Source organism: Zalophus californianus, chromosome 6 (assembly GCF_009762305.2).
Source record: "Zalophus californianus isolate mZalCal1 chromosome 6, mZalCal1.pri.v2, whole genome shotgun sequence".
NCBI classification, from domain to species: Eukaryota; Metazoa; Chordata; class Mammalia; order Carnivora; family Otariidae; genus Zalophus; species Zalophus californianus.
Window position 1 is genome coordinate 89,871,970 of NC_045600.1, and position 24,663 is coordinate 89,896,632.

The 24,663-nt window shown below is 41.0% G+C and overlaps 1 protein-coding gene across 4 annotated transcripts in view; it reads right to left on the reverse strand.

Moving 5' to 3' along the window:
- FBN1 (fibrillin 1) overlaps window positions 1–24,663 on the reverse strand; it is a 224,955-nt gene that overhangs the window by 17,929 nt on the left and 182,363 nt on the right. For all 4 annotated transcript variants that reach the window (XM_027569942.2, XM_027569939.2, XM_027569940.2 and 1 more), the window contains 12 exons: window positions 22,039–22,161; window positions 18,235–18,360; window positions 16,135–16,251; window positions 15,164–15,292; window positions 14,396–14,515; window positions 11,340–11,465; window positions 7,465–7,614; window positions 7,019–7,084; window positions 6,167–6,283; window positions 4,157–4,276; window positions 2,535–2,657; window positions 1,300–1,431 (listed from right to left, as the gene is read on the reverse strand). In XM_027569942.2, the coding sequence (XP_027425743.2) occupies window positions 1,300–1,431; window positions 2,535–2,657; window positions 4,157–4,276; window positions 6,167–6,283; window positions 7,019–7,084; window positions 7,465–7,614; window positions 11,340–11,465; window positions 14,396–14,515; window positions 15,164–15,292; window positions 16,135–16,251; window positions 18,235–18,360; window positions 22,039–22,161 (1,449 nt within the window). The remainder of the gene's footprint in view (window positions 1–1,299; window positions 1,432–2,534; window positions 2,658–4,156; window positions 4,277–6,166; window positions 6,284–7,018; window positions 7,085–7,464; window positions 7,615–11,339; window positions 11,466–14,395; window positions 14,516–15,163; window positions 15,293–16,134; window positions 16,252–18,234; window positions 18,361–22,038; window positions 22,162–24,663) is intronic.

Sequence of the window (24,663 nt, forward strand, 5' to 3'; positions counted from 1 at the left end):
TGAGCCACCCAGGCATCTCATTCTGATGATTTTTTTTAGAAAGATCATAAATAAAGTGACTTGCTTAGGTGCATCCCATGCAGAATAGTTCTGAGCCCCCAAGGCAGGGATCTCATAATGAGAAGCAGAGTTGGAAGGTGACAGCTACAGGACTGTTGAGACAGGCTAAAAATCCTGATGCCCACGTCATCCCCAGACCAATTAAATCAGAGCGTCTGGGGTGGGACCTGAGTTTTCCAAGTGATTCCAGTGGGCAGCTGAGGTTGAGAAACACTGAGCCTGGAAGAGCTGGTGTGTGTTCCTATGTCCAAATGCTTTTTCTGTGCTTTTAAAGTCTGCTCTTCAATTACTGTTTAATTCTAGATTTTACAAGGTAAGGGGAAAATGAGGTTCTTGACTGACAACATAAGATTTCTTTTTCTGGCATCACTGATTATTAAAAATGGAAAGGAAGCATGTGGGAACTTTCTAAGAATTTTCTCCTGTATTGACTGTTCAAACCAGAGGTTGGGAAACTTTAAATTGTAGTAAAGTTATAGTATTACTGTATTATATGTAATAACTATTTTAGGTTTTGCAGGCCATATGATCTCTGTTGCCTTCACTCTCTTCTTCTCTGCCATTGTGGCATGAAAGAGCCATGGACAATGTCTGAATGAATGGTTACAGCTATGCTGCAGTATGACTTAATTTACAGAAATAGGCGGCAGGCTGCAGGCTGGATTTGGCCCCCCGGGCCGTGGTTTGCCCGTCCCTAGTCTGAAGCTGTGGTTTTCAGTGGAGGATCCACATTACAGTCCCTAGGAAGCTTTAAAAAATACCAGGGCCCAGGGCCCACTCTAGACAAGAACAGATTCCCTGGAGGAAGAGCCCACTGGTTTAATGCTACTCCCAGTTCAGAGGGACCGGGCATCTGTCATTCAATGTCAGGGCGCTAACAGCAAAGCTGGGACAACTGAAAGACATTCCAATGTGGTGAAGAGAACCTAGCCTGAAACAACAAAAAGTATAGGAGTAAAGAAAGACGCAGAGGAAACACCTGGTGCCAAGTCCTGGCAGCAACATGGGCTGAGAAGGTATAACAAAGGCCGGCTCGGAGGGAGAGAATGATGGTGCTTCAGGAACTCAGAGATAAGCAAGAGGCAAGGGGCTCTCCAAGGGAAACCGTGACATGAGGGAACAGAGGGAAGATGGCACTGGCCAAGAAGAACACATTGCCCACAGGGACTTGGATGCCAAGTTACTTCTGTCCCTTGTCACCCGACTCGCTCGAAGCTCCTTGGGCCGGGACCTGCTTACCTACGCAGCCCTCTCCGTCGGGCCTCCGCTGGTACCCAGGCCCGCAGATGCAGATGTACGTGCCGATGAGGTTCTTGCACTCCATCTGCTTCTCAGTACAGTCGTGTTTGCCTTCCTCACACTCGTCCTCGTCTGGAGAGAATGTGCACCCACGAATTAGAAAAGAAGCTGTGCTAATTTCCTGCCTTTTAAGCATGAGATGGTATCAGGTCATCAATTTTCATTTACACTTCTTTCAGTGTTAAGCTGTTTCCTTTTGTCTCATGGGCATTGGCCTCCTCGGATTGGGAAGGGGTCTTCTCACCTACTTTGAACTTGCAATGAAATTATTACCTAACTAACTGTAACCCCTTCAAAGGTGGGAAGCGTGACTGTTAATTCTTTTTGATGAATTCACCTAAAAAGTTCTTCTATAAAACTTTCATAATATAACAGCATTATAATTACAATATAGTATAATAAACCTAAAGCTTCCATTATATAACAATTATAATAACATATCATCTTATGTAGTATTAATATGATATATGATTAGATTATTAATATGATTAGAATAATCATTGTATGATGAAAATTTTAGTTTTTATACTTTGAGGAAAAGACAAACATTCACAAATATCATATTCTCTCCTGGTTCTTCCTTCCTTCATTTCCTTTCTTCTGGTGCGGACAGGTCTTCCTCATCCCTTATTGTCCTATTGCATTTCCCTCTCTTTATCCTTCTCCTTTACATGGTCTGAGCTGAGAAATTTGGACTTATCCTGCATGTGATGTAGAGCTCTTGGTTAGGGAATCTGTTCACCTTCAAGAAAAGTCCTATTTAGGTCATCTGAAGAGAACAAGTAGCTGCTCATTTAAGACCTTGGAGGAGCAAATCCGTGCTCTTCAAGGAGCCCCATGATTTACCTAACTTTGTACAGCAGAGCCTCGTCCAGAGCCACAGTAATTGTAGGTGCTCAGTAAGCATTTTTAATGGAAATGATTTAACTAAAGTAGACTCCATATGCTACCCCCATCCTTGGAAATAACATCCCTTAGTGATGGGGATTTAAAAAGTATTATTTAATTAATATTATCATACTATGGGCAATGATGACCCCATATTGTCCATGGAGTATAGCAGAGTTCCCTGATTCCCAGCCTTTCTCTACTGATAGATGTTTAGAGAGACATTTCCCATCATAGATAGAGTGAGAGCCCCCCGGGTTAGATGACCTTTAACACAGATTTCTCACCTTTGCACATCCTTCTATCTTCTCTCAGAACATATCCAGCAGGACATTTGCATTCATATGACCCATAAGTGTTTACACACCGGAAAGCACAGAGCAGAGGATTCTGGGCACACTCATTTATATCTGCAGCAGAAGGTAGCATGAAAATAATGGATCATGGGCATCAACCAAAAAAAAAGTCTATTTTTATCAAAAGTTGAAATGCTTCATTGTCATCAGCATGGATGCACCAAGCAATCTCTGGTTTTCAAAGCATCATAAAATGAGTTGGTTATTTTACAATTGGTATAGGCCCGGGGGTTGTGGGTCCTGGTTCTCCTAGCACAGTCCCAGTTCTGGCTTATTGTCCTGGTATAATTATTAAAGTTATTTAGACAGATGGGATATGATAGACCACCCTACATATAGGGAGCATTTCTGAAATTCTGGCTTTGAAGTGTCAAGCTGACCACTTGCCGTTCCCTAGAGTCACATAGCGTGGGAATCAGTTTTACCCCATTCAGTCAAAACAACTGTCAACTCAATTGCAGTCAGAACAGAAGCAGACCCATCCAGTATTGTTAACCACACCCCTTTCCCCATAGAAAAGAGGCTCCTGTGAAATAACAGTGATTCCTGAGCCTAAGCAAATGGTATTCTGAATAATTTTACACTTTCCTTAAATAGGAATGACTTTACCATTAATAGATAAAAGAGATTTCTACAGATTCCATAGTTTGGAATCAGCAGAATATGTTTTGAAAAAGCAAGGTTAAAACAGGCCATCTTGATTATCATGTTTCTTTCTAAGTCCAGGGATGCTGACTGAGAACATCAGTGAGACCCCAGATCATATTTAGTCATAGCCTTTAAAAATTCAGCAACAACTAGGACAATGGGTATTGATAGGACCTATCTCTAATGAAAAGCTCACTTTCATACCATTGTTATCCTCTACCTTCTCCTCACCTTCATTCTCTTATGTGACCAGTGGTCTCGACTTGAGAGTGTATCAGAATTACTTGGAGGGCTGCTAGGCTCCACTCTTCAAGTTTCTGATTCAGGAGGTCTGGGATGAGGTCTGAAAGTCTGCATTTCTAACAAGTTCCCAGGTGATGCTGATATGCCTGATCCAGGGACCACCCTTTGAGACCCACTGTTCTAGACACTCCCTTTCCTTCCCTTCTCTCCATACATTGATCCTACTAGACATACTGGCAATTACTGCTTACAGAGTATAGATAACATCTTTTGCTGTGATTGCCCCCAGATGGCTATAGGATGTTGGTGGTTTTGTCAGTGTGCAGATGTTTCTATGCGTAGAAAAGAAAAAAGAAAAAGAGAGGGAGCATGGGAGATGAAGAAAGAAAAAGAAGGGGAAAATGGAAAATAAGAAAGAAGGTTGCAAACAAGATGGGAGTTGTATCTAAATACTTGTAATGGGGAGACACCAAAAAGAACTCTGCATATTATACAGTGTGATTTGTGCCATGAACCAGAAGAATAATGGTATGGCCCATCAGGCCTAGATGTTCTTTATTCTGTATACCCTAAGTGGCATTTAGTATCAACAACAGTAATCACCCAACTACTGTCTCCATGATCAGAACACGTAACCACAACTTTTCTGCAAAGAGGCTTACCTTCACAAGTCATCATTGGACCAGGCTCAAATCCCTCCTCACAGGTACATTCAAAACCTCCAATCACATTCTTGCAGGTTCCATTTCCACAAGGATTGCCCACAGAGCATTCATCAGTATCTGCAAGTGACCAAGAGTGTATACAATACATGATGAATGAAGACAAAAATGGGCGTGGACTCAAATAATACCTCTCACTCTATTGGGGTACTTTGATCTGTGGCATCTTGTTTGATCCTCATTCTGCCTTTACAAGAAAGGAGTGCACATGTCAGGCGCCTGGGTGGCTCAGTTGGTTAAGCGACTGCCTTCGGCTCAGGTCATGATTCTGGAGTCCCGGGATCGAGTCCCGCATCGGGCTCCCTGCTCAGCAGGGAGCCTGCTTCTCCCTCTGACTCTCTTCCCTCTCGTGCTCTCTATGTCTCATTCTCTCTCTCTCAAATAAATAAATAAAATCTTTTTTTAAAAAAAAGGAGTGTACATGTCTTATCTCCACAGATTTATAGCTGTGAAATTTGACCTGCTAAGTGGCAGTGGCACTAACAGTGACAGTATCTGGGCTTCCAGCCCTCCTAGTGCTCTTCTCCTGAGCTTCTCCAGCCTCCCATATTATGTATGAAGAGCTAAATCGACCAGGAATAGATGCTCCAAGGGTTAAAGCAAGACTGCTCTCACAAGTCAAAAGTTTTCACTTACATAAAGCTAGAAATACATCTCCAGTCTGGCCTTACATTACATCATTCTCCAAAAAGCCTTAAACATGATGGATTTTTGCCAGCTATAAAATAGAAGACTAAGCTTACACAAAACGAGAGACCAGAGGTTAAGCAAAATTAATACACTGGATAAAATCAAGATTCAAGAAGATTTTTTTGTTGATTCTGTTGAAACCAGATGGTTTACATTAGGCAGAAGAAAAGCTAGAAAGAAATATGTTTAGGGTATGATCTCTGTAAACAACCATGGAGAGAGAACAAGTCTTAGGAGGACTAAAAAATATCTATGCCTCCCAACCCATCCATCTAGAATCCTGACTGTTCTTCTGACACATTTCTTGGGGGGAGAGTGTCTTCCTTTGGGAAAGGGAAATTTTTGAGAAATAACATTGTAATCTTAGTTCTTTAGGATATGGACTAGTGATGGACTATCATCAGGGTTACATCTTCTGTTGGGTTCTGAGTCAAACAGTGAAGGCAAGAGGCTGTGGTAGAGAGACTTCGGTGAGCAGGCTCATTTAGCATGCACACAGGAACACTAACTGAAGATTCCGAAGAGAAAACATTGACAACTTTGCTTTTGTTTTGCTATGAAATTGCATTTCACTGTCCAGAATATTATATCTCTTTTGAGTTCATAAAAATCACATTGAGTTTTAGAGCTGCAGGGTAATTAGGAATAAGTTAATCTATTTGTATAATATGCCATTCTAAGGCCTAGAAAGACTAAGGAATTTGCTTACGCTTCATGGTAATAGCTGCGGGTGAAATTTGAGAGGGACAGATATAAAACTTGGATTCAATTTTGTGTTAGCAGGCATCAAGAGGTCAAAGGTCAGGCATCGCCACTCTTTGAAATTTTAATAAGAGAGCAAAAACAAGAGGAGTTTACATTATGTACATAGCCTTTCACATTACTAAATGTAATAAAATCTGGATGAATGTTGTATTTTACATATTGAGAGAATAAGATTATGACCATTAATTTTTTTTTAATTTAAAAAATAGACGATAATGTTTTCCTTTCCACCATGTCTTCAGATGTATCCAGTGTCTTCCCCAATAGACTGTAAGGTCCATGCAAGGAAGAGACATGTTGGCTTGGGTCACTGCTGTAGACAAAGAGCGTGGGACATGGGGCACTCAACTAGTACTGCAGATGAATGATGCATGAATGAATGCACAAAACTTACTTCTGTCCCAATCCTGGTACTTATGCTTCCTAGTGTGAAAGCTCTATGGCCTAATTCCGAAGTTGGAAAATCCCTCTGGAAGAAACAGATTTATTACTCACCGACACATTCATTCCCTTCCAGAATGTAGCCAAAGGGACACTCGCAGCGGTAGGAGCCGTCCGTATTGATGCACTGCCCATGTTTACAGACATCAGGTTCTTTGCACTCATCCATATCTTATGCAAAGGAGAAAAAAATTAGTGAATAACAAGGTACTGTTTTTTATTTTATTTTATTTTTTTTTTTTAAAGATTTTATTTATTTATTTGAGAGAGAATGAGAGATAGAGAGCACGAGAGGGAAGAGAGTCAGAGGGAGAAGCAGACTCCCCGCTGAGCCGGGAGCCCGATGTGGGACTCGATCCCAGGACTCCAGGATCATGACCTGAGCCGAAGGCAGTCGCTTAACCAACTGAGCCACCCAGGCGCCCACAAGGTACTGTTTTTTAAACACAAAGGTAAACTATGATCATTTCAGCATCTAATCAATGAAATATCTAAGATTACAATATTACCATACAGTACAATAATATAATTGGTATCTAAATGAAAAGTAGAGCTTTATTTTACAAGGTAAGTGTGGATAAATAAGAACAGCTGGAGCGGTGTCTGGGTGGCTCAGGCAGTTGAGCGTCTGACTCTTGATTTCTGCTCAGGTCATGATCTCAGGGTCACGGGGTGGAGCCCCATGTTGGGCTCTGCACTCAGTGGGGAGTCTGCTTGAGATTCTCTCTCTCCCTCTCCCTCTGCTCCTCCCCCTGTTCATGCGCACGCTCTTTCTCTCAAATAAATAAATAGATAGATAAATAAATCTTTAAAAAAAAATAAAAGGAAGAACGGCTGGATAAAGGGCAGGGAAGAGGCTGGTTAAGAATATTAAGAAATGCTGGGAATCCAGCGCAGGCCACTTACCAATTGCAGAATCATCAGGCCCCACAATGATGCCACTTCCGTAGGGACAGATCTGGCGGAAGGCCTCTGCGGTACAGACGAACACTTGTTAGTAGACAGACCAATGGCAATTAGCTACAGGCTGCTTCCCACACAACGTGTGGTGGCCAGATTGCCACATGCTGCACATATCGGGAAACAATGAACGAGAAAAGCCCTGATACCAGGGAAAGTGAACAAGGCTCCCAGAGTTGGAGTGCCTACTACTTGGGCAGCTCCGATTCATAGCACATTTCGGAAGAAAATAACTACCCAGCTCCTGAGTTAAAATAATTTTAATGAATATTTTATGTAGACTTAGAGTTAAATTGTCTTATCTTTCCTGAAGGCCTAGGTACAACCCTTCTTATGTCATAACCAGTCGGCCCTATGAAGGGTCCAAAGAGAAATGCAGACGGTGGACCTACCATCAGGTTCAGTGGGGCACAGCTCACAGGGATCACCCCAACCTTCTCCCTTCAAGGCACAGCAGCATTCCTGTTTGGAGTGATTTCTGGATTTGGGTGATGAACATTTTCCTCCTTCAAACTTTGCATAACAGTAGCTCATTCGCAAATCTGCAGCACAAATCCAGGAGACCCTTTAGTTCCTTTCCTACCGCATCATTACTGTATAATACTGAATAAGAAACAATCCATCCTGTTAAATGTGTTCCCTTTTCATTATAATAGGAAGACTGTAACATAAGTGACTATGACAGAAATTGGGCTCAGATCTTTAAAGCCATAGGTGACTTTTTAGTAAGATCTGATGAATACATCTATGCGGCTTTCACTTTATTTCTCATTTCAGCGAATTTTCCAAAATAACCTGATGTGAATAACAAAATCCAACACTATCACATTTCAAAACTGACATCATCAGTGACTTCAGGGTGGGGACATTCAGAAGTGGAATCATTCACAAGACCCCTGCATTGACAGCTGTGTTTGTGTGTTTTGGATAGCATTTAGCGAGTGTACTAGGTTAAGGTAGACCTCCCAGTTCTGGTACTTACTGTGCTATCACACTATGTTGTTTATTCTGGGTCCCCTAAGCCCGGAAACCAAAACCCCTGATTCCAGGCATAGAGTAAATAAAGATGTGGCAATTTTGTGGACTGGCAAAAACACGACAATAGTGGTCATTCGCTGAAGCAGCTACTGATGTAGTTGCTGTCTACAAAATGCACACGGAGCTCTCTGCAGATTTTGTACGTGTGTGTGTGCACACACAGGCAAGATGCAGAAGGTTGTTTAGCTCAACAGAGAGAAGGTAAAGAGGAGGGCAGGGAGATGGGTGGATAGGAGGCAGGATAACCTTTTTTTGAAAGAAGGTATTTCTTTAATATCAATTATTTTTTGGTGACAACATGGAAGATGGGATCTAGTTGCTACAAAATTCTCCAACATTGCTTGACATAATTTTGGAAATGGACTCTACCATTTCTTATAGAGCAAATTGGGTGGCTCTAAAAAATGAGCTCATCCAAAAGCCTGGAGTGTTTTCCCTCAGATTTGACGTCTAAAGCCTTGCAGACTCCTCTCTAGATACACAGAGGCTAAAATCTGCAGGTTTTAAGGAAATGCTTTCATACCCATTTTGTACAATTCCCCTTTCTTTCTTTATGATCAGGTATGCTCTCTCCTGTCACTGTTTCTCAACCCTAGATGGCATATTATGACATATTCTTACAGCCACTGATGCATTTCTGGTAAGACAATTTCAGAGCTTTTAGTTCATGACAAAGGAGACAATGTAAGAATAACTGAGTTGTCAAAGATCACAGAAGGAAAATTTTCATGAATTAAAGTAAAAATAACAATCAATCACTCACTCATATTTACCAGGCTCTAGTAAGTCAAACTCAGTTGGCCTTCTTCCCCAATGAATTTGTTCACCTTCTTCAACCAACTCTTCCAGATACATTTTCTTGCTAGTTTTTACTCTCCTTCCACACCTGTGAGAGCTAGGACTTAACAGGCACCTTTCGGAAAACTACTCTTCTGAAAGTCAAGTGCAATAAAAGCCACTCTTCATCCTGTGGCATGTCTGCCATCCAAATATTTGCTTTTAACAGATTATAGTTTCTTGAAGGACACTCTTTGATTTATTCTTCAAGTTCATTGTCACATACAATGTTCTCTGTTTATTATCTATATCTATAACTATCTTAAGGTATTATGTAGTGACTCCTCACAAAAATGTCTCAATATATTAAAATTCAATTGTCTCTGTTGTCTTCCAGCTTATAATGTTTCTTTTAAATCTAGATACATTCTCTTTTCCTTTTATGACCCTGTTCCATAAAGCAGCCTTGTCTCCCCACTACCACTCTACCATCCCGCCTCCTGAAAAAGAAAAAAATCTAGCCATTACACAGGCTCAAACACAGGAAGTTTACAGTGAGCCTAAGTGACAAACTCCCCTTCACTGAACTTTGTAAGTGGGAGTGGCCCATTTATATCTGTGGCTTTCAGGTACCGGGATCTGTTCAGCTGAGTCTTATCACAATTGTTCCTTCAAAAACATTACCTGTGGTTCTATGGAATTTTCTCATTTCATGGGCAATAGAAGCCTGACTCCTAATTTGTCACCTTATAAGTAAAACCCAGCTCTTAATTCCCTGGCTTCAGGAAAATTTGTGCCCTGTGGGAGATTTACATTTGCCTGTGGTGATTCTCTAGATTTGGTTTATGAATCAAAGGTGCCTCGCAATGGGAAAGAGAGCTGTGCTTGCCCACACACTTGCACTAGGACTCACTAGGATGCCTGTTTCCCAGTCCATCTACAAAGAGCCCTTAATGACCTTTGAAATTTCATCAGAACTACAAAAGTCCCTTTCCCTGCTTGCATTCCTCAATTCTGGCTCTGCCTCTTGGAGCTGAGCATGTGGCAAGGCTGCTCACAGCTGGGCTGATTCTTCCTGCAGCGTTAGCTTGCTCTGTGACACGCCAGTGCAAATTGAATTAATAGCCTATGAGTTTCCTCTGGTCTGCCACATCGGCAGATTCACACCTGGTTTCTCACTGCTTTCTTTCCAAACCTGGGCCAAGCCAAAGGCACACAAAAACAAGGGAGTAGGACTTAGAATTTATCTGGCTTGGTCTGTACCATAACAGAGTATCTGCTTGAATCAAGTATCACCCCACCCACAAGCCTGAAATCCACGTGGGTTTCTGACAGCGACCTATGAGATCAGACCAACCAGAGAATTCTCAACTCCCCCTTCACACTTCTAAATATTGAGTAACAAAAGGACTAGTTGAAAGGAAGGCAAAAAGTTAATCAGGAGAATAACAAGAGTCTATGAACAACTCAGAAACTAACAAAGCTTTGTTACCTATTTAATATGATTGGTTGGGCAGGTATTATTACGGTTGTTTAAAATGAGGAAATTGAACTTCCAAAGGATCCAATTGATTTGCCCTAGGCTACAGATGGCAGATCTGAGACCCCAAACCCAATTTTTGGAATCTGAAATGATATCCATTGCCTTTTATTTGATAATACAGAACCAAAACAAAACAAAACAAAATAACCAAGAAAAAAACCCTGAATAAAATGACAAACAACAACAGAACACAGAGGTAGAGGGGAGAAATATGTGTGTCTGTGTGGGGTTTTTTGTTCTAAATTCATTAAGCCAGTATGTATAAATGGATAGATACACACCATTGCATTGTTTACTAAAATCTAAAGTTTTCTGGGATATAATATATTGTGTTAGGCTTAAGTTCAGGCTTCTTTTTTTTTTTAAGTTCACAAGTATTAGTCCTGAAAACAGACTATGTCCCAGCAAGAGTCCAGGTCAGTTCAAATTTATTTTTCTGTTTTCTTAGAAAATTTGTGATGTAAGTGATGGGCGCTATATCCTGGAAGCATATGGATTAATCTGTCTTCTTCTGACTGAGAGTCTAGATTTTGGCCCACATTTATACCGAGTTACTTCTTCAGAGGCAGAGACCATGGAGCTGAACTTTCCCCAGGCTTTGCAGTAGTCAGTGGCTCATGGCTGATCCCCCACTGACTGACCTATCAGCATCTGTGTTCGTAGGGGGAGAGATAGGTTTAAGTACCAGGGCAGTTGTTATACAAGCAACCAGAACTTGATGGATGAGTTTTCAACTTTAAAAGTAAAAATGAACTTTCTGACATATGGTAATCATTAGACCTCTGGGTGAATGAAAACTCTCCATCTTCTCTTTCACAAAGAATCAAAGCTTTGCCATGTTTTAAGAAAATGAAACCACAACAAATAAACACAGAATAATGAAAGTCTAAAGCCTTCAAAGGCAGTTACCTTGGCACCTTCTTCCAGTGGAGGACAAGGAGAACCCATCTGGACACAGACATTTGAAGCTGCCTTCAGTGTTACTGCATGTGCCCAAGGCACAGATTTCTGGCTCTTCAACACACTCATCAATATCTAAAAGAATTACATGTGTCAAAGTCAAAACACAATGGAGACACCCTCAAATAATGCAAAGTGTGGAAGTACAAAGTGCAACTGAGTTTCAAAACTCTCGGAATAATGAAGAGTTTTCCTGGATCATTATGCTGTTAGTGGACTTCTAAGCTCTGATATCTTTTTAAAAAGTAATCTTGAAAATTCTTGTTGTAAAAAGGGAATCTGCAAGTGCCTTCTAGGGGATACAGTGAGAAACATCTCTTACCCAGACTCAGATGCCTGGCTAATTAGAAAAGGTAATTTTCTACCACCGTAAGCTAGGAAAGCAAGAAACTCCAGGGTCTGACTTCACCACTGCATAGGAAGCAGAAGCTTGAAATTTTAATTGTGTTGACAATAAGTTAGTAAGAGATCCAGGTCTTTGAAACAAAAATTTATTCCCCTCCATCCATCCGCAGTGCTTTCCCCAACACTGTGTGCTATGGCCCTAAAACTATGAATTTTACAAGAATAATAACACTCATGAAAATAATCTTGTGCAGCGTAAACTAAAGATATCACAGAAGATGGGGTTCCTTCCTAACTCTCATTTGCAGGTTAGTTTTTCTCAAGACACAAAAATGTCTTTCTTGTAGAAGCTAGTTTTTCTTTCATCATATAGATAATAGGAATTTGATACACTTATAATTGTGATGTTTCCTTTAGCATATTAATATACTTTAACCCTAGGAAGGGCTGATTAAAGATGGTCTACAGTGAAGTTTGAATGGCTTGAGTAACCATATGCCCTAGTTTTCCTAGGAGAGTCCTAGGTTATGCTTGTTGTCCCGGCCTCATTATTAATAGTGTCCTCCTTAAAACTGTCTAGGTTTGGTCAATAAATACATGATCACCCTATGTATGGGAAAAGTATGGCACTCTTTCCAACAGATTTATCTATCTTTTCCTCTGATTTTCAGCAGGAATTTGTAGTAAAAAAGAGGTAAGTCTTGATTCTGAGCCATGTTATTTTTATGGAAATACCTTTTTTTTTTCCAACAAAACATGTATCTCTTATATCATGGGGCTCTTTATTTTTGCATTTGTGCAAAGAGTGCTACCTACATCAAGATGTATTCGTATTATATGAGTTCCCTCCAACAAGGTCCAACTAAGAGGAAGTTAGGAAATTAATTCCATTATCTTGACAGTATTGTAAATACCACACAATAGGTATTCTCGAAATGTGCAACTCAAAGTGATTATCTTCCTGTTTAGGGCAAAACCAGTCTCTTCATCACTCTTATGTTATTACAGTGCCTTTATAATTGCATCATGTTGCTTGTGGTGTATTAACGCATCTGAGCTGCTGCTGACGACTGAATGACTCCATTCCCAAGTGCCCTCCACTCCCACATCCAAACTTTTCTTTTTTTAAAAAATTTTTAATTGTTATGTTAATCACCATACATTACATCATTAGTTTTTGATGTAGTGTTCCATGATTCATTGCTCCACATCCAAACTTTTCTTAAGAGAAAGGCCAACTTTTGTAAAAATGCTCAAGTATTTCTTTTCGTTGTTGTTTTTGTCATTGCCGTTAGGATTCTTTCTCTTATGGTAGAAATTAACCTATAGGTGACTACTTCATAAGGATAGGGACAAGGATGGTGGAATGGGCACATTATTCAGTATCGGGAAGTCATTTTTCTGTCTATACATTTCCCTTCTGTTCATCTTAGGGGAATTCTGCATTAGTCATGGAGTAAATAAGGCTGATCTTTAGTAAAAGTAAAATAACACTTATAATAATTTGTATGCTGGACTAATTTTGATAAACTGTTTCCATTTAGAATATTATCACTTGACTATGATTTAAACTGTATATATAATAAAGTTTCTCCATGGCATTAAAAGTGGAGAAAATTCTTACTCATTATGGATTAGATACAGACCTATTTAAACGTGGGAGCATGGACTAGGTGACTTCTTTTTTTTTTAAGATTTTATTTATTTATTTATTTGAGAGACAGAATGAGAGAGAGAGAGAGCATGAGAAGGGGGAGGGTCAGAGGGAGAAGCAGACTCCCCGCTCAGCAGGGAGCCCGATGTGGGACTCGATCCCGGGACTCCAGGATCATGACCTGAGCCGAAGGCAGTCGCTTAACCAACTGAGCCACCCAGGCACCCTGGACTAGGTGACTTCTTAAAAATCCTTTCAGCCTAGGGTGCCTGGGTGGCTCAGTTGGTTCAGCGACTGCCTTCGGCTCAGGTCATGATCCTGGAGTCCTGGGATCGAGTCCCGCATCGGGCTCCATGCTCAGCGGGGGGTCTGCTTCTCCCTCTGACCCTACCCCCTCTCATGTACTCTCTCTATCTCATTCTGTCTCTCAAATAAATAAATAAATAAGATATTTAAAAAAAAAAAAAATCCTTTCAGCCTAGTTATGAAGTTCTGGCATTTAATGTCCTTCATTTAGTTCAATGACATATGTATTGAGGAATGCAGTACTATAAAATTTGCTGAGAATTTATTTGTAGTAACACATTTTCACTGCTCTATAGGTCAAAACAACATAGACAAATTATATGGCCACATTCATCTAACCTCGAATGTGGTCACTTAAAGATTTTAGCTGGAATCAGGAAGCTATTTTTAGTTGCAACCTGTTGCCACTTAAAAATATGTAATCCAGGATTTTTTACAAGTTGCATAAAAGCACATTGGAAAAGAGTCAGGGCCATATGACCACCCATATGCACAGAGCAAAACAGTGTCATCAGATATCAGCGTGAGAACTGGATGTTCTTGTCTCATCATTTGAGTGCGAGAACGTAAGTCAGACCCTCTGCTCTTGGATCTGTTTCTGATAAAGTATACCAAAATGAAGACACCAGCACACCATCATAAAAACTGACTTGGAGAATGCCAGGGCAGTAACGAACACTGACAGTCTTCCCACTCTTACCTTCGCACTTGTCATTCTGTAGACTGTATCCAGGGGGACAAATGCATCTGTAGGACCCGTCCAAGTTTTGACAGGTGCCTGGTGCACATTTTCCAGGTTCTAGAAGACATTCGTTGATATCTGCAAAGAAAAGGGAAAAAGAAAGAAGAGGTTCCCATTGGCATGATTTTCATCAAGCAATTAAAATTTCAAGAAACTGGAATCGAATGAAAGAAATACATAAAACTACCATGGAGAAAAATTAACGACTCAATAAAAAGAAGCTCTATCAGCTTTCAGAAGTGTGCAGTAGACCAACCATGTTTTATGTGACCTATCACAAATTAAGTATTTCCAGAAAAGTGTAGCATGTGAAAAGTCAGTGGGAATGCAGATTTTTGAGCGCACCCAAAGACTGTGTAAGAGCTTTCCACAAAGCTATTTTAAAGAAAAGAAATATAAGAAAGCAAATGACAATTGCTTATGGGACAATTTAAGTTTCTGTTAAATGTAACAATTTAACTGTTCCCTGCAAATGCAATAACTTAATTTTAAAAACATAACAGAGAAATGTGTCCTATCTCTCTCGCTCTCTCTCTCACACACACACGCACACACACAGTCTACAGGTAGGATTAGTGTAATTCTCCTCGGATGTTTTTCCCTTGAGGCTTCTGAAGGAAGCATGGTGATAGGGCCTGCAGGATCCTTTCATCTCCAGGAGCATTCTTCGGATGGTACATGGAGGGTACATATAAAAATTACAGCTGCTAATGAGACCACACTTACCCACACAGGTCCTGCCATCTGGAGCCACCTCATAGCCCTCATTGCATCGACACTGGAAGGACCCCACCGTGTTGATGCATTGGCCATTTCTGCAAAGGTTCCCATTGCCAGTTGCACATTCATCAACATCTGCCAAAAAAATATCCTTTGATATATTCCAAAGAAAATGTCATAATTCCAGCAATGATCAAAACCTTTAAAGGGAGAAATACTTCTTCTAAGTTTCAGTGGCCTTTGCTGGCACAGCCAAGCATTAAAAATTCCCATAAAGATCTAGTTTCTAACAATACACCTGGCTTTACTCGCCTATCAAAACCTAACAAGATTATTCTATTAGAGATTGATAATTTATATTAGAACTTTGTATCAGTTTCACTTTGATCTTCCTTTATGCTTCATTTTTAAAAGCTAAAACTGAATTCCTAATACGCAGTACAGCTGAGGGTATTAGTATTCTCGTAATTAGAAGTGTATAAAATTAGCCTCTAGCATGATATAAAATTTGGATCATTAATCTGCAAACATCCAACTTGCATGTTATAAATAACATAGCAGGTTTTATAGGGAGGATTTTATAGATTCAATAATTGACTTCTTTCAAGAGAGGGTCTAGTGAAACATTGAGACAAGTAGGCCCACGTAATTCCTGAATTATGAATTTCTATACAAAAAATCACTTTTGTATGTTTTAAGACGTCATTGATTCAATTTATTTAAAAATGTATTGAATTCACAGTACAGTACATATAAAAATTATAGCTGCTAATGAGGTATTTTAATAAAAGTCATGGCTGTAGTTAGTCTATTTGACATTTACTTAGGACATTATATTTGACAACTGCCTTAACTAAGTGTTATGCATTAGAGGGCATGTATTTAAGAAAACCGGCTGGCACCCCAGAAAGGCTGCTAATTGCAAAGAGCGCAGATGAAACGGCCTTCCTTCGGCGCCCACCGGTTTGCAGACACACCTATGCAGTCGTTGTTGTGGGAAAGGATGAAGCCGTGGTTGCAGCGGCAGTTGAAGGACCCGATGGTGTTGCGGCAAGTTCCATTCCCACAGGCGTCTCGCTCACACTCATTTATGTCTAGTAGGAACAATGGGCACAGAGAAGCATGGCCGTTAACAGAAGAAGATATGAGTGGCTACCTGGGGGTTAAGGGCATTGTGGGGTTCACGATGCGTCAGGCACAGGCTAAGAACATCTTGATCAGTGGCAGCTCCCCGTGAGCCATCAGCACGAGCCGAGGATCTAAACCCTGGGAATAAACCATTTCCTTGGTTGGCATGTGGAAAGAGGCAAGCTAAGGACATGAGAACTGGACAAGAATTATTTTACTCTATTTACTTCTAGAATTCTCCACCCTTGCCACTTTTCTCAAATATTTTCATTTGGAAATGGAAAATTCTGTGCGCATCTGGGTCTTGATTTGCTGCCACCTTTGGCAAACTTCAGCCTTTAAGATTCTCACTCCAGTTTACCAAAAAGCAGTGAGTCACCTAATATCACCCTGAAATCAGCAACAAAATAAATCAGGTTTCTAACTCACCTGATATTTTCGACATCTCTTCCTTCTTCACAGTCCACCCCTAAAAGCCCATGACTACTCTCACTACTGGTGACTTATCTCACCCTCCCAAACTATGCCAAAGTGATGGCACTTAATGGGGCTCTCCTGATACACCCTTGTGTTAATATTTGTCTTTTTACTGGTCTATGACTTTTCTCTTTGACTATTTTATAAAGCTATTTTGGCATCTTCTTTGTCTTTGCGTTGCACCACAGCAACCTGCATCTTTCTTATAGAGCAGGTGTACATTATATCAAGGAGGAAATAAAAAATTAAAATGAAAGAAAGTTGATTTTGCTGGTTTGCGGGAGGGAGTGAGGCGGAACGAGGAAGGCGAGGGCACAGGCAGGGAGATTCCGGGAGCGGAAGACAACACCTCAGGTTAGCCAAATGCAGTGCTCAGAGTTAGGATTTCCTTTCCTTTCAAACTTGGGACATGAAGACAAGTTCTGTGATCCTAAACCAGAAAGCTCTTGCTGACCCCAAAGTAATCCCATGTGTGTGTATTGGGGGGGGGAGGGGCTGCAGGACCGCACTCAGATGAGTCACGCTGCCAACAATCAACAGCTGCTGTCTGATTCGTTTTTAGCCAAGCTAGTGAAATTCTTCTGTAGGGCAGGCTCCTTGGTAGAGGGTTCCAGACAATCCAGATGGAAGAGGAAAAAAGACTGTTAGGGTAAGCTTCCCAGGAACAAGCAGGGCTGCTGATACTCCTTTAATTTAAAACCGGTTATCTGTTCTGAAGAAGACAAAACCTTATAAGAAGGTGCCCTAATGGGTGAACCCAATTACAGCGAAAGCTAAGCTCTTAAAACATGATTCTATTGATTCTTCTTTTTTTCCCAGCTGTGAAACTGAATCATGTTCATGGAGTGCCCAAAAGACTTAATGGATGGTGCTTGAAAGTAGAAAAAGGAAGGAGGAAAAGAGAGAACATGATTGGTTAATATTTGGAATTTATTCTAATCAGCATCCTGATTTATACTGAAAGCAAGAGGGAAGAGATTTAAAATCTTGAGCTCTCTTCCCCTAGAAACAATGTGTTTTGTTTTGTTTTGTTTTGCCTTTGTGGGATCTATAAATTTGCCTTTGAGGATCTGGGACAAACTATAGATGCTTCTCAAAAAATGCTCATATTCAAACACTCAAAAGCTGCATTCTATTCCAGTAAGGCAAACCCACACAGATTTCATAAAATAATAGGCTATTAACATTAATAAAAAATACTTTTTGTCTTAATATTTTTCTCAGTTTTTCCCTTCGTCAAAAGTTTTTCTGACCTCGCAGCCAAATGAGTATCAAGGAAGAGGTTTATTATGTTCAGATTGCCAAAGATTAAATACCAAAGGATGTTAATGCTACAGGCCTGCTTGTGTTTTTATTTTACAAACAGCTAAACTAATACTGGAGGCTTAGTATTAACTTTTCTATGTATTCAGATGCAAATGAATTTTTCAACAGGCTATCAGTTAAAAACAAAAGGATAATCACGCACTCACCCAAACACATGGTTTGATCAGCATTTGTTTTAAAACCAGTGTGGCAAAGGCAATAAAAACTTCCAACTGTGTCAATACACTGTCCATGGCTGCAAATATTGGGGATTTCTTGACATTCATTGCGATCTGTGGATAAAAAGTATCGTTAAGTATCTTAGGTAGAGTTTAGGAGACAAAATTGCATTACATAACTTACTTCTAGGTATCATGCTCAGGATTGATCCTAGCTCTAAACCAAGCCAGTAGAACAGATACTGGCATTATATTTATTTTTACCTCAAAATTAGTTAAAACTTACTCTCATTTACTGGGCACATTCAGAGTATGTTAATAATTCATGAAGGGGTGGAAAAAATGTTCTGAAAGGTGAGAAAATTTAGAATGGGGAAGAAGAATCCAAACTGGGAGATAATCTGTTTGATTATGTGCCTCAGCAATATCACAGACTGTGGAATGAGTTAAGTATTTTGTCTAGTCAAGATTTGGCGCCTCAAGTCATGGACCCTTCATGGCTTCCTTTGGCAATTTGTATCAGAGTCAAACAAATCGCATTGCTAAGATAGGTCTTCCTGGTGGACAACCCAGGCTGTCCCTTGTTCAAGTTTCACTTCATCATTTTGTCTTACTCCTACAACTTTTTGTTCCATCTCAACCAAGTCTTCATGTGTACACATGGCTCCTTTTAGCCCTTGACAATCCTAACGATGTTTCTTTTTATTCATATTCATTCAGAGGAAAGCCCTGTCATCTTGCCTCTGCCAGTCTTTAAGCTCTAAATTATATTTATCATCAACTGAATCTTTGTTGCTCTCCTGAAATCTGATGATCTGAGGGGAAGAATTTATTAGGTGAATCTACAAATGACATAACCTCATGCCTACTTAATGCCTCTAGTTTAATTTTTTAAAGCTCTCAAGACTCTACGCTTAGGACATGTGTCATCCGAAGAGCACTGTATCATCCTGGTTTTCCAACTGTCATAAAAGAGAGCCAACAGCAGAATGCCAACTTGAGTGTAGATTCTGTAAAGCACAGCAATTACCCTGCTTCCGTCTGAATCATCCAAACTCGCTGTTGACTTGTCTTGTCTACTGAGCAGACAGCAACTGGGAATGGGCACTTTTTGCTGCCCAGAGCAGTTGTGCTCATGCCCGAAGAGAAGATCTGCCCTCTATTTCACGTGCTCAGGCTGCCATTTTTATGACTACCTCCTTCCAATATACAGAACATTAGACTTGATGAATCACCATACAATTGAAAAGTCTCAAGTGAGCTTGAATATATCATCTGAATGGAGAAATTGGGATACAGCAGCTTAGGAGCTATCTAGAAGTGCTTGTTAACCTAACAAATTATGATCATTCCCATTGGAGAAAATGGATTTAAAATGAGCAAACTGGACAGGCAGAAGAAATTTAGTTCCATTGCTAAGCTCTATAAAGGGAGCTGATTTTGAAGAAGGGGTCTCAGAGCCTACCAGAGTTGGACTGAACCTTGGGCGCCCTCAGGGAGTACTGGATCTCCAAGTATGCAAGGGACTAGGTCTGTCTTCTCTCTGGGGCCCACAGGAAACGGAGTGCACTAAGGATCTTCTTAGAGAAGGAATTAGGAAAATTCTAATTAGGAATTTTCTTTCCCACAGTGCCATTTCATGTTGGTTTTAAGAAAAGGAAACATGGAGCACTTAGAGGTTCTAATGGTAAAATAGAAAGTTACAATTTTAGAGAACTTAATTGTGAAGTTCACTTCGCCTGGAGACCAGAAAACTAGGTTTCTACAAGCACCAGGATTTGAGCTCCCAGGAAATTATGTCTGAGGCAGAGATAGGAGGTTTAAACAGGGTTTTGGGGGGGAAACAACACAGCAGACAGAGATCATGAGGAAGTGGCAGGGAAGGACATGTCTCTTGCCTTTAGCTGGGCAAGACATTTCAGAAGGGGGCTACATTTGCTCTAAATATACAGCTCCTCAAGTCGGACTAGCCTCCTGGGCTTAGATACCTACTCATTCTCTCAACAATGTGGGTAATATGGCCAGCTGTGATTTGGGGTTTGAAATGATGTACTTATGAATTCAAATAAAAATCTAATGATGGAAAGGAAATTTTGGTTCTTTTCATCTTAAACACAGGGCAAGAGGGGTATTTTTGCAGTGTGCTTGAAAAAATGTCACGCATGGGATAGCATCTGAAGACATCTTAACATATTTTAAAAGACATAAATGAAGATAATTCCAGAGTGAAGTCGTCCGCCCTAGAGGCTGAATAATAGCAAAACTCAAGTACATTCCCTTTCTTCCAAGGATCCCAATGAGTGAGGGAAAGTGAGTTTGGCTACAAACAACACTCACTCACACTCACAGTACTTATCCCTGGTTAGTGATGGATGAGTTTTATTTGTGCTAATGTTCTACAAGAAAATATGGCAGGGCTTAAGCTTCAGCAGGCCCTAGTTGGACGTGTTGTCTTGATGTATAAATAGCTTGTCCCACTTCTCACCTGAGCATGAAATGGTGTGAAATGACACGTTCTGTATTATCAGCAATTCCTTATTTTGATCGGAATTATTCTGCCCAGTTTCAAAGAAATATAAATTAAGAGCAAAATGCAGGGAAGTGGTATAAATGCCAAGTTACACTAGGGTATTGTGACTCATATCAGAGACGTCCCCACTTTTCCTGTCCTGTTTTTTTGATACACGGATAACAACTACTTTGTTGACAAAATGCTAAACACTTGCACATGTTCCTTTAAACCCAACAAAACAAGCCTTGATTCTCAAAGTGAGTTTTTGTTCTGCTATTACACCCTCTTCCCACCAAGGTCTCATAAAACAATGCGAAATACCCTACAGAGAACAGTGCACTTCCTACCACTTAGTCACTGGTAGGCAAGGAAATCCAAGGAAAATCTGACCACGTTCCCTTGTGTTGTTTCATTCACAAATGCATAAAATATCCAGGAAACTCCTTGGGAAATGAACCATAGCAAAATAACACATTCTTCCTGACCTCCATGCTAAATAGACAATGATTTATAATTACTCAAAAACTCACATGAAAATCATTCTGAGCTGTAATTTTGTTTCTGGGCTGAAATACCGGTGTTTTAATTTTTGGTGCCACTGGCTAGAAGATGCCATCAGATACTTAAAACTTTACCATACATTTGAGCTAACTCATCCCTCTTATTTCTACCGCAACTGTGACAAAAGTGAACAATGAAATAATCTATCCTCTAGGGGACAGTTTCTCATTTTACTGTAGGTGACTTATAGCTAATAAAAGGCTGTTAATGTTTGTTGCCCTCAGTTCTGTTAGATGTTTAGGAGTAAAAGTGGTGCTCTTGGTCCTTTTTGCTTAGTTTATGCAGGTTATTCTTGCTCAGGAGAGGTTCACCCTCTAGAATTGGGGTGTGAGGCTGGAAAGGTGACAACTTCCCGCCCTAAGGGGGATTATGTAAAAGGAAATAAAACAGTATTTGGCCCTGAATACTGGTCAGGGGACTGTGTGTGTGTGCGTGTATGTGTGTATTTGTGGGAAGGGGTGTTTGCAGCAGGCCAGAAGATTGGCAAATATGAAATCTATGTAGGCACAGGATATTTTTCTTGTTTTAAAAACATCGCCTCTTTAAGTGTTTAGACATTTCAACAATTTTCTTTTTGCTAGTCTAGCTACTAGAACTCAGCAGTCCAAACCATAACTCACGTACTCTTCAACCTGACCTTCTCAAAAACAGCCAGCTACAGGAAGCAGGATGAAGCCCGGCCATCGGCGGGCCCAGGCAGCCGGCGGGGGGTCACTCACCATTGCACTGGCCGGTGGAGGTGAAGCGGTAGCCGGGCTTGCAGTCACAGCGGAAGCTGCCCGCCGTGTTGATGCACTCGGCATTGCGCTGGCACACAGGGCCATTCTGACACTCGTCGATATCTCCAAACAGAAGAGAATGTCATTAGAAGGAGAACAGAATGGGGGGTCGAGGTGACAAAGCCTCTCACAGAAAACGGATTTCTACTTTCTTATTTTGATCAGTTCTATTGAACAGACAAGGGAACACTGGAGACTTATTTTCTAGTTTTCCCGCTTTGCTAATATTTTTCATAAATGTGAGTACTTTGTTTATGACCACATATGGACTCTAATAATGCTGTGTCTAAAAAAAAAAAAAGTCATGAAACTCAGCTGCTAGGATCAGGACTTGGCATGGTCTAGACTAAATATCCTAGGAAATATCATATTTTGCTCAAAGACCCCAAGGGTTTTATGATTCTATCAGGTCGCTTTTGTCCACAAGGTTCTAGGTTCTGTAAGCAAGGCATCTCAAGATTTCGTGCACATATGAGTCACTTGGGATCTTGCTGAAAGATCTGATTCAGCATGTCTGGGGGATGACTTGGGATGCTACATTTCCAATAAGCTTGCAAGTGATGCTGGTGCTGCTGATCCACAGGCAGTGTGTTGAACTACAGGGCTGTAGAGGCTCCTGCTTAAATTACTGCCACATGGCAGTCAAATCGAGGAAACTTAATATGAGAGGCCGCACATAAAACTACTGAGAACAACCCAGCTCTATCAAAGAAAAGAATAAATGGGCACTGTGTGCTTCAGAGCTTTGACTATACTCAGGGGGTTATTTGCCTATCTTTTCTTTTCTTTCTTTTTTTTTTTTTTTAAACCAGGTAGCTAAGATAGTTCAAATTCATGGCATTGTGAAAGTTACTGCATAGTCCAGGCTATGCCATGGGGCACAATACATGTTTCCTGCCCCTGCTCCTATGAAACCATCTAACCCAGGCTAAGTCTAGGAAACAGAATAGCCTAGAACACAGGCAGAAGCTGGCACTTAGCACCAGTACTGGGGTTTTACAAAGTGGGCTCAGCCAAAGAAGTTCCCACAAGGGGGCGGCAAATACAGCAACCTATGCCTCACAGGTGTATGCTTTTGTGGCGGGAAACCTCAGGATGACTGTTCGTCAGTGGCGGGGTTCTGTCTAATGTGGGGTGGGGTGTGCCTCTCTGGGCAACAGCAGAAGTATGCCTGCCTTGGGTTACAATGGACCCAAGACCAGCACCACCTCACTGAGCAGGTCTGCCCTGGTCTTAGGAGCATACAGAAACATAGAGGTAGCCAGTCTCTGGAGAAGCCAAATGGTATCACAGACAAGCATTTCTATGGAGCGTCAGATGACTTGCTTGGGATTATATGCACACTTGGGGAGAATGGATGCATGGATGTTCCCTAAATCCCTTCTGGAATCCATTCTAATTTCAGTGTTACTGAGGTGTGTATGAAATCAACCGTTGTTTTCTGATTCTGAGAGCTAAGAGTGTGCTGCGAAGTGGTTGGCCCTGGATGAAACATTCACCCTGTTGATGGATATCCTGTGAAATGGAACCCAAAAGTTGGAATGCTTTGTAATCGCAATATCTACTGACTGTTACCTTGACAGCAAAGTGCTGTATGTTGGTACAAGTGAGGGTTTTCAGTCTCAGGTGGATAGCAAGGGCTAGTTTGACTTGGCAGTCATGGGGAGCCATGCCTATAGGTTTGGGACCTCTAAAAGGAAGAGAACAAAGGAGGCCCGAGGAAGGGGGCAGGCATCCTAGGCAGGTATGAAAGAGGGAAGACTGGCTATGAGGAAGACAGCCAATGTTAGATTATCTGCTCGTCTGCTGTGGGCTCCTTTCTTTTCTTCTGCATCACGCTTCCTCTCGTTCTTCCTCTCCAGACACCTGATCCTTGATGGCCTTCCAAAGCACAGGGGCCAGGGCCAAGGCCTGAGATGACTATCTCCTGAGGAAGGCTCTGAATGGCTCTCACCCCATTCCCTGCCCCCGCCAACCACAGCAGGCAGAATCAGGGACTTGTGCCCACTTGGCCACCGTAACTGAAAGCCTGGTGAGGCTGGAGAATTTAACAAGCATGTGCTGAGGACCATAACTTTACTCATGGGCTGTGAGTTTGTCCCTAGTTTAGGGGGGAAAGAAAAGGTTTTTAACATTAAAATGTTGACATATGCGCTCTAACACATGCAGTAAGGGGTAATAACCCTCTCTGACATGAACAAAAACTCTGCAAGAGGCCCTAAGTTTAAGTATTAAATAGACAATTATTCCAGCTATCCGAGGGCACATGGTATATTTAATAACCAGTAATGTCCCTTTTACTAAAATGTAAAAGTACACTATCTTCCCCAGATGTAGGAAAAATATGAAGTGCTGTGAGGAATGCACAGAATCACAGTACATCCACATGGCAAGGGGAGGTAATTTGAAAATGAAAAAAGGACCACTTGCACACAGGCCAACATTCTTCATATAAAATCGAATTTGCTGTTCTTGCCATTTGGAATTCTCTCATGCATTTGGAATATTTGCATTAACCTTGTTTTCACTTGGGAGTAGCACAGGCTCCGAGTGGAAGAGAGCACT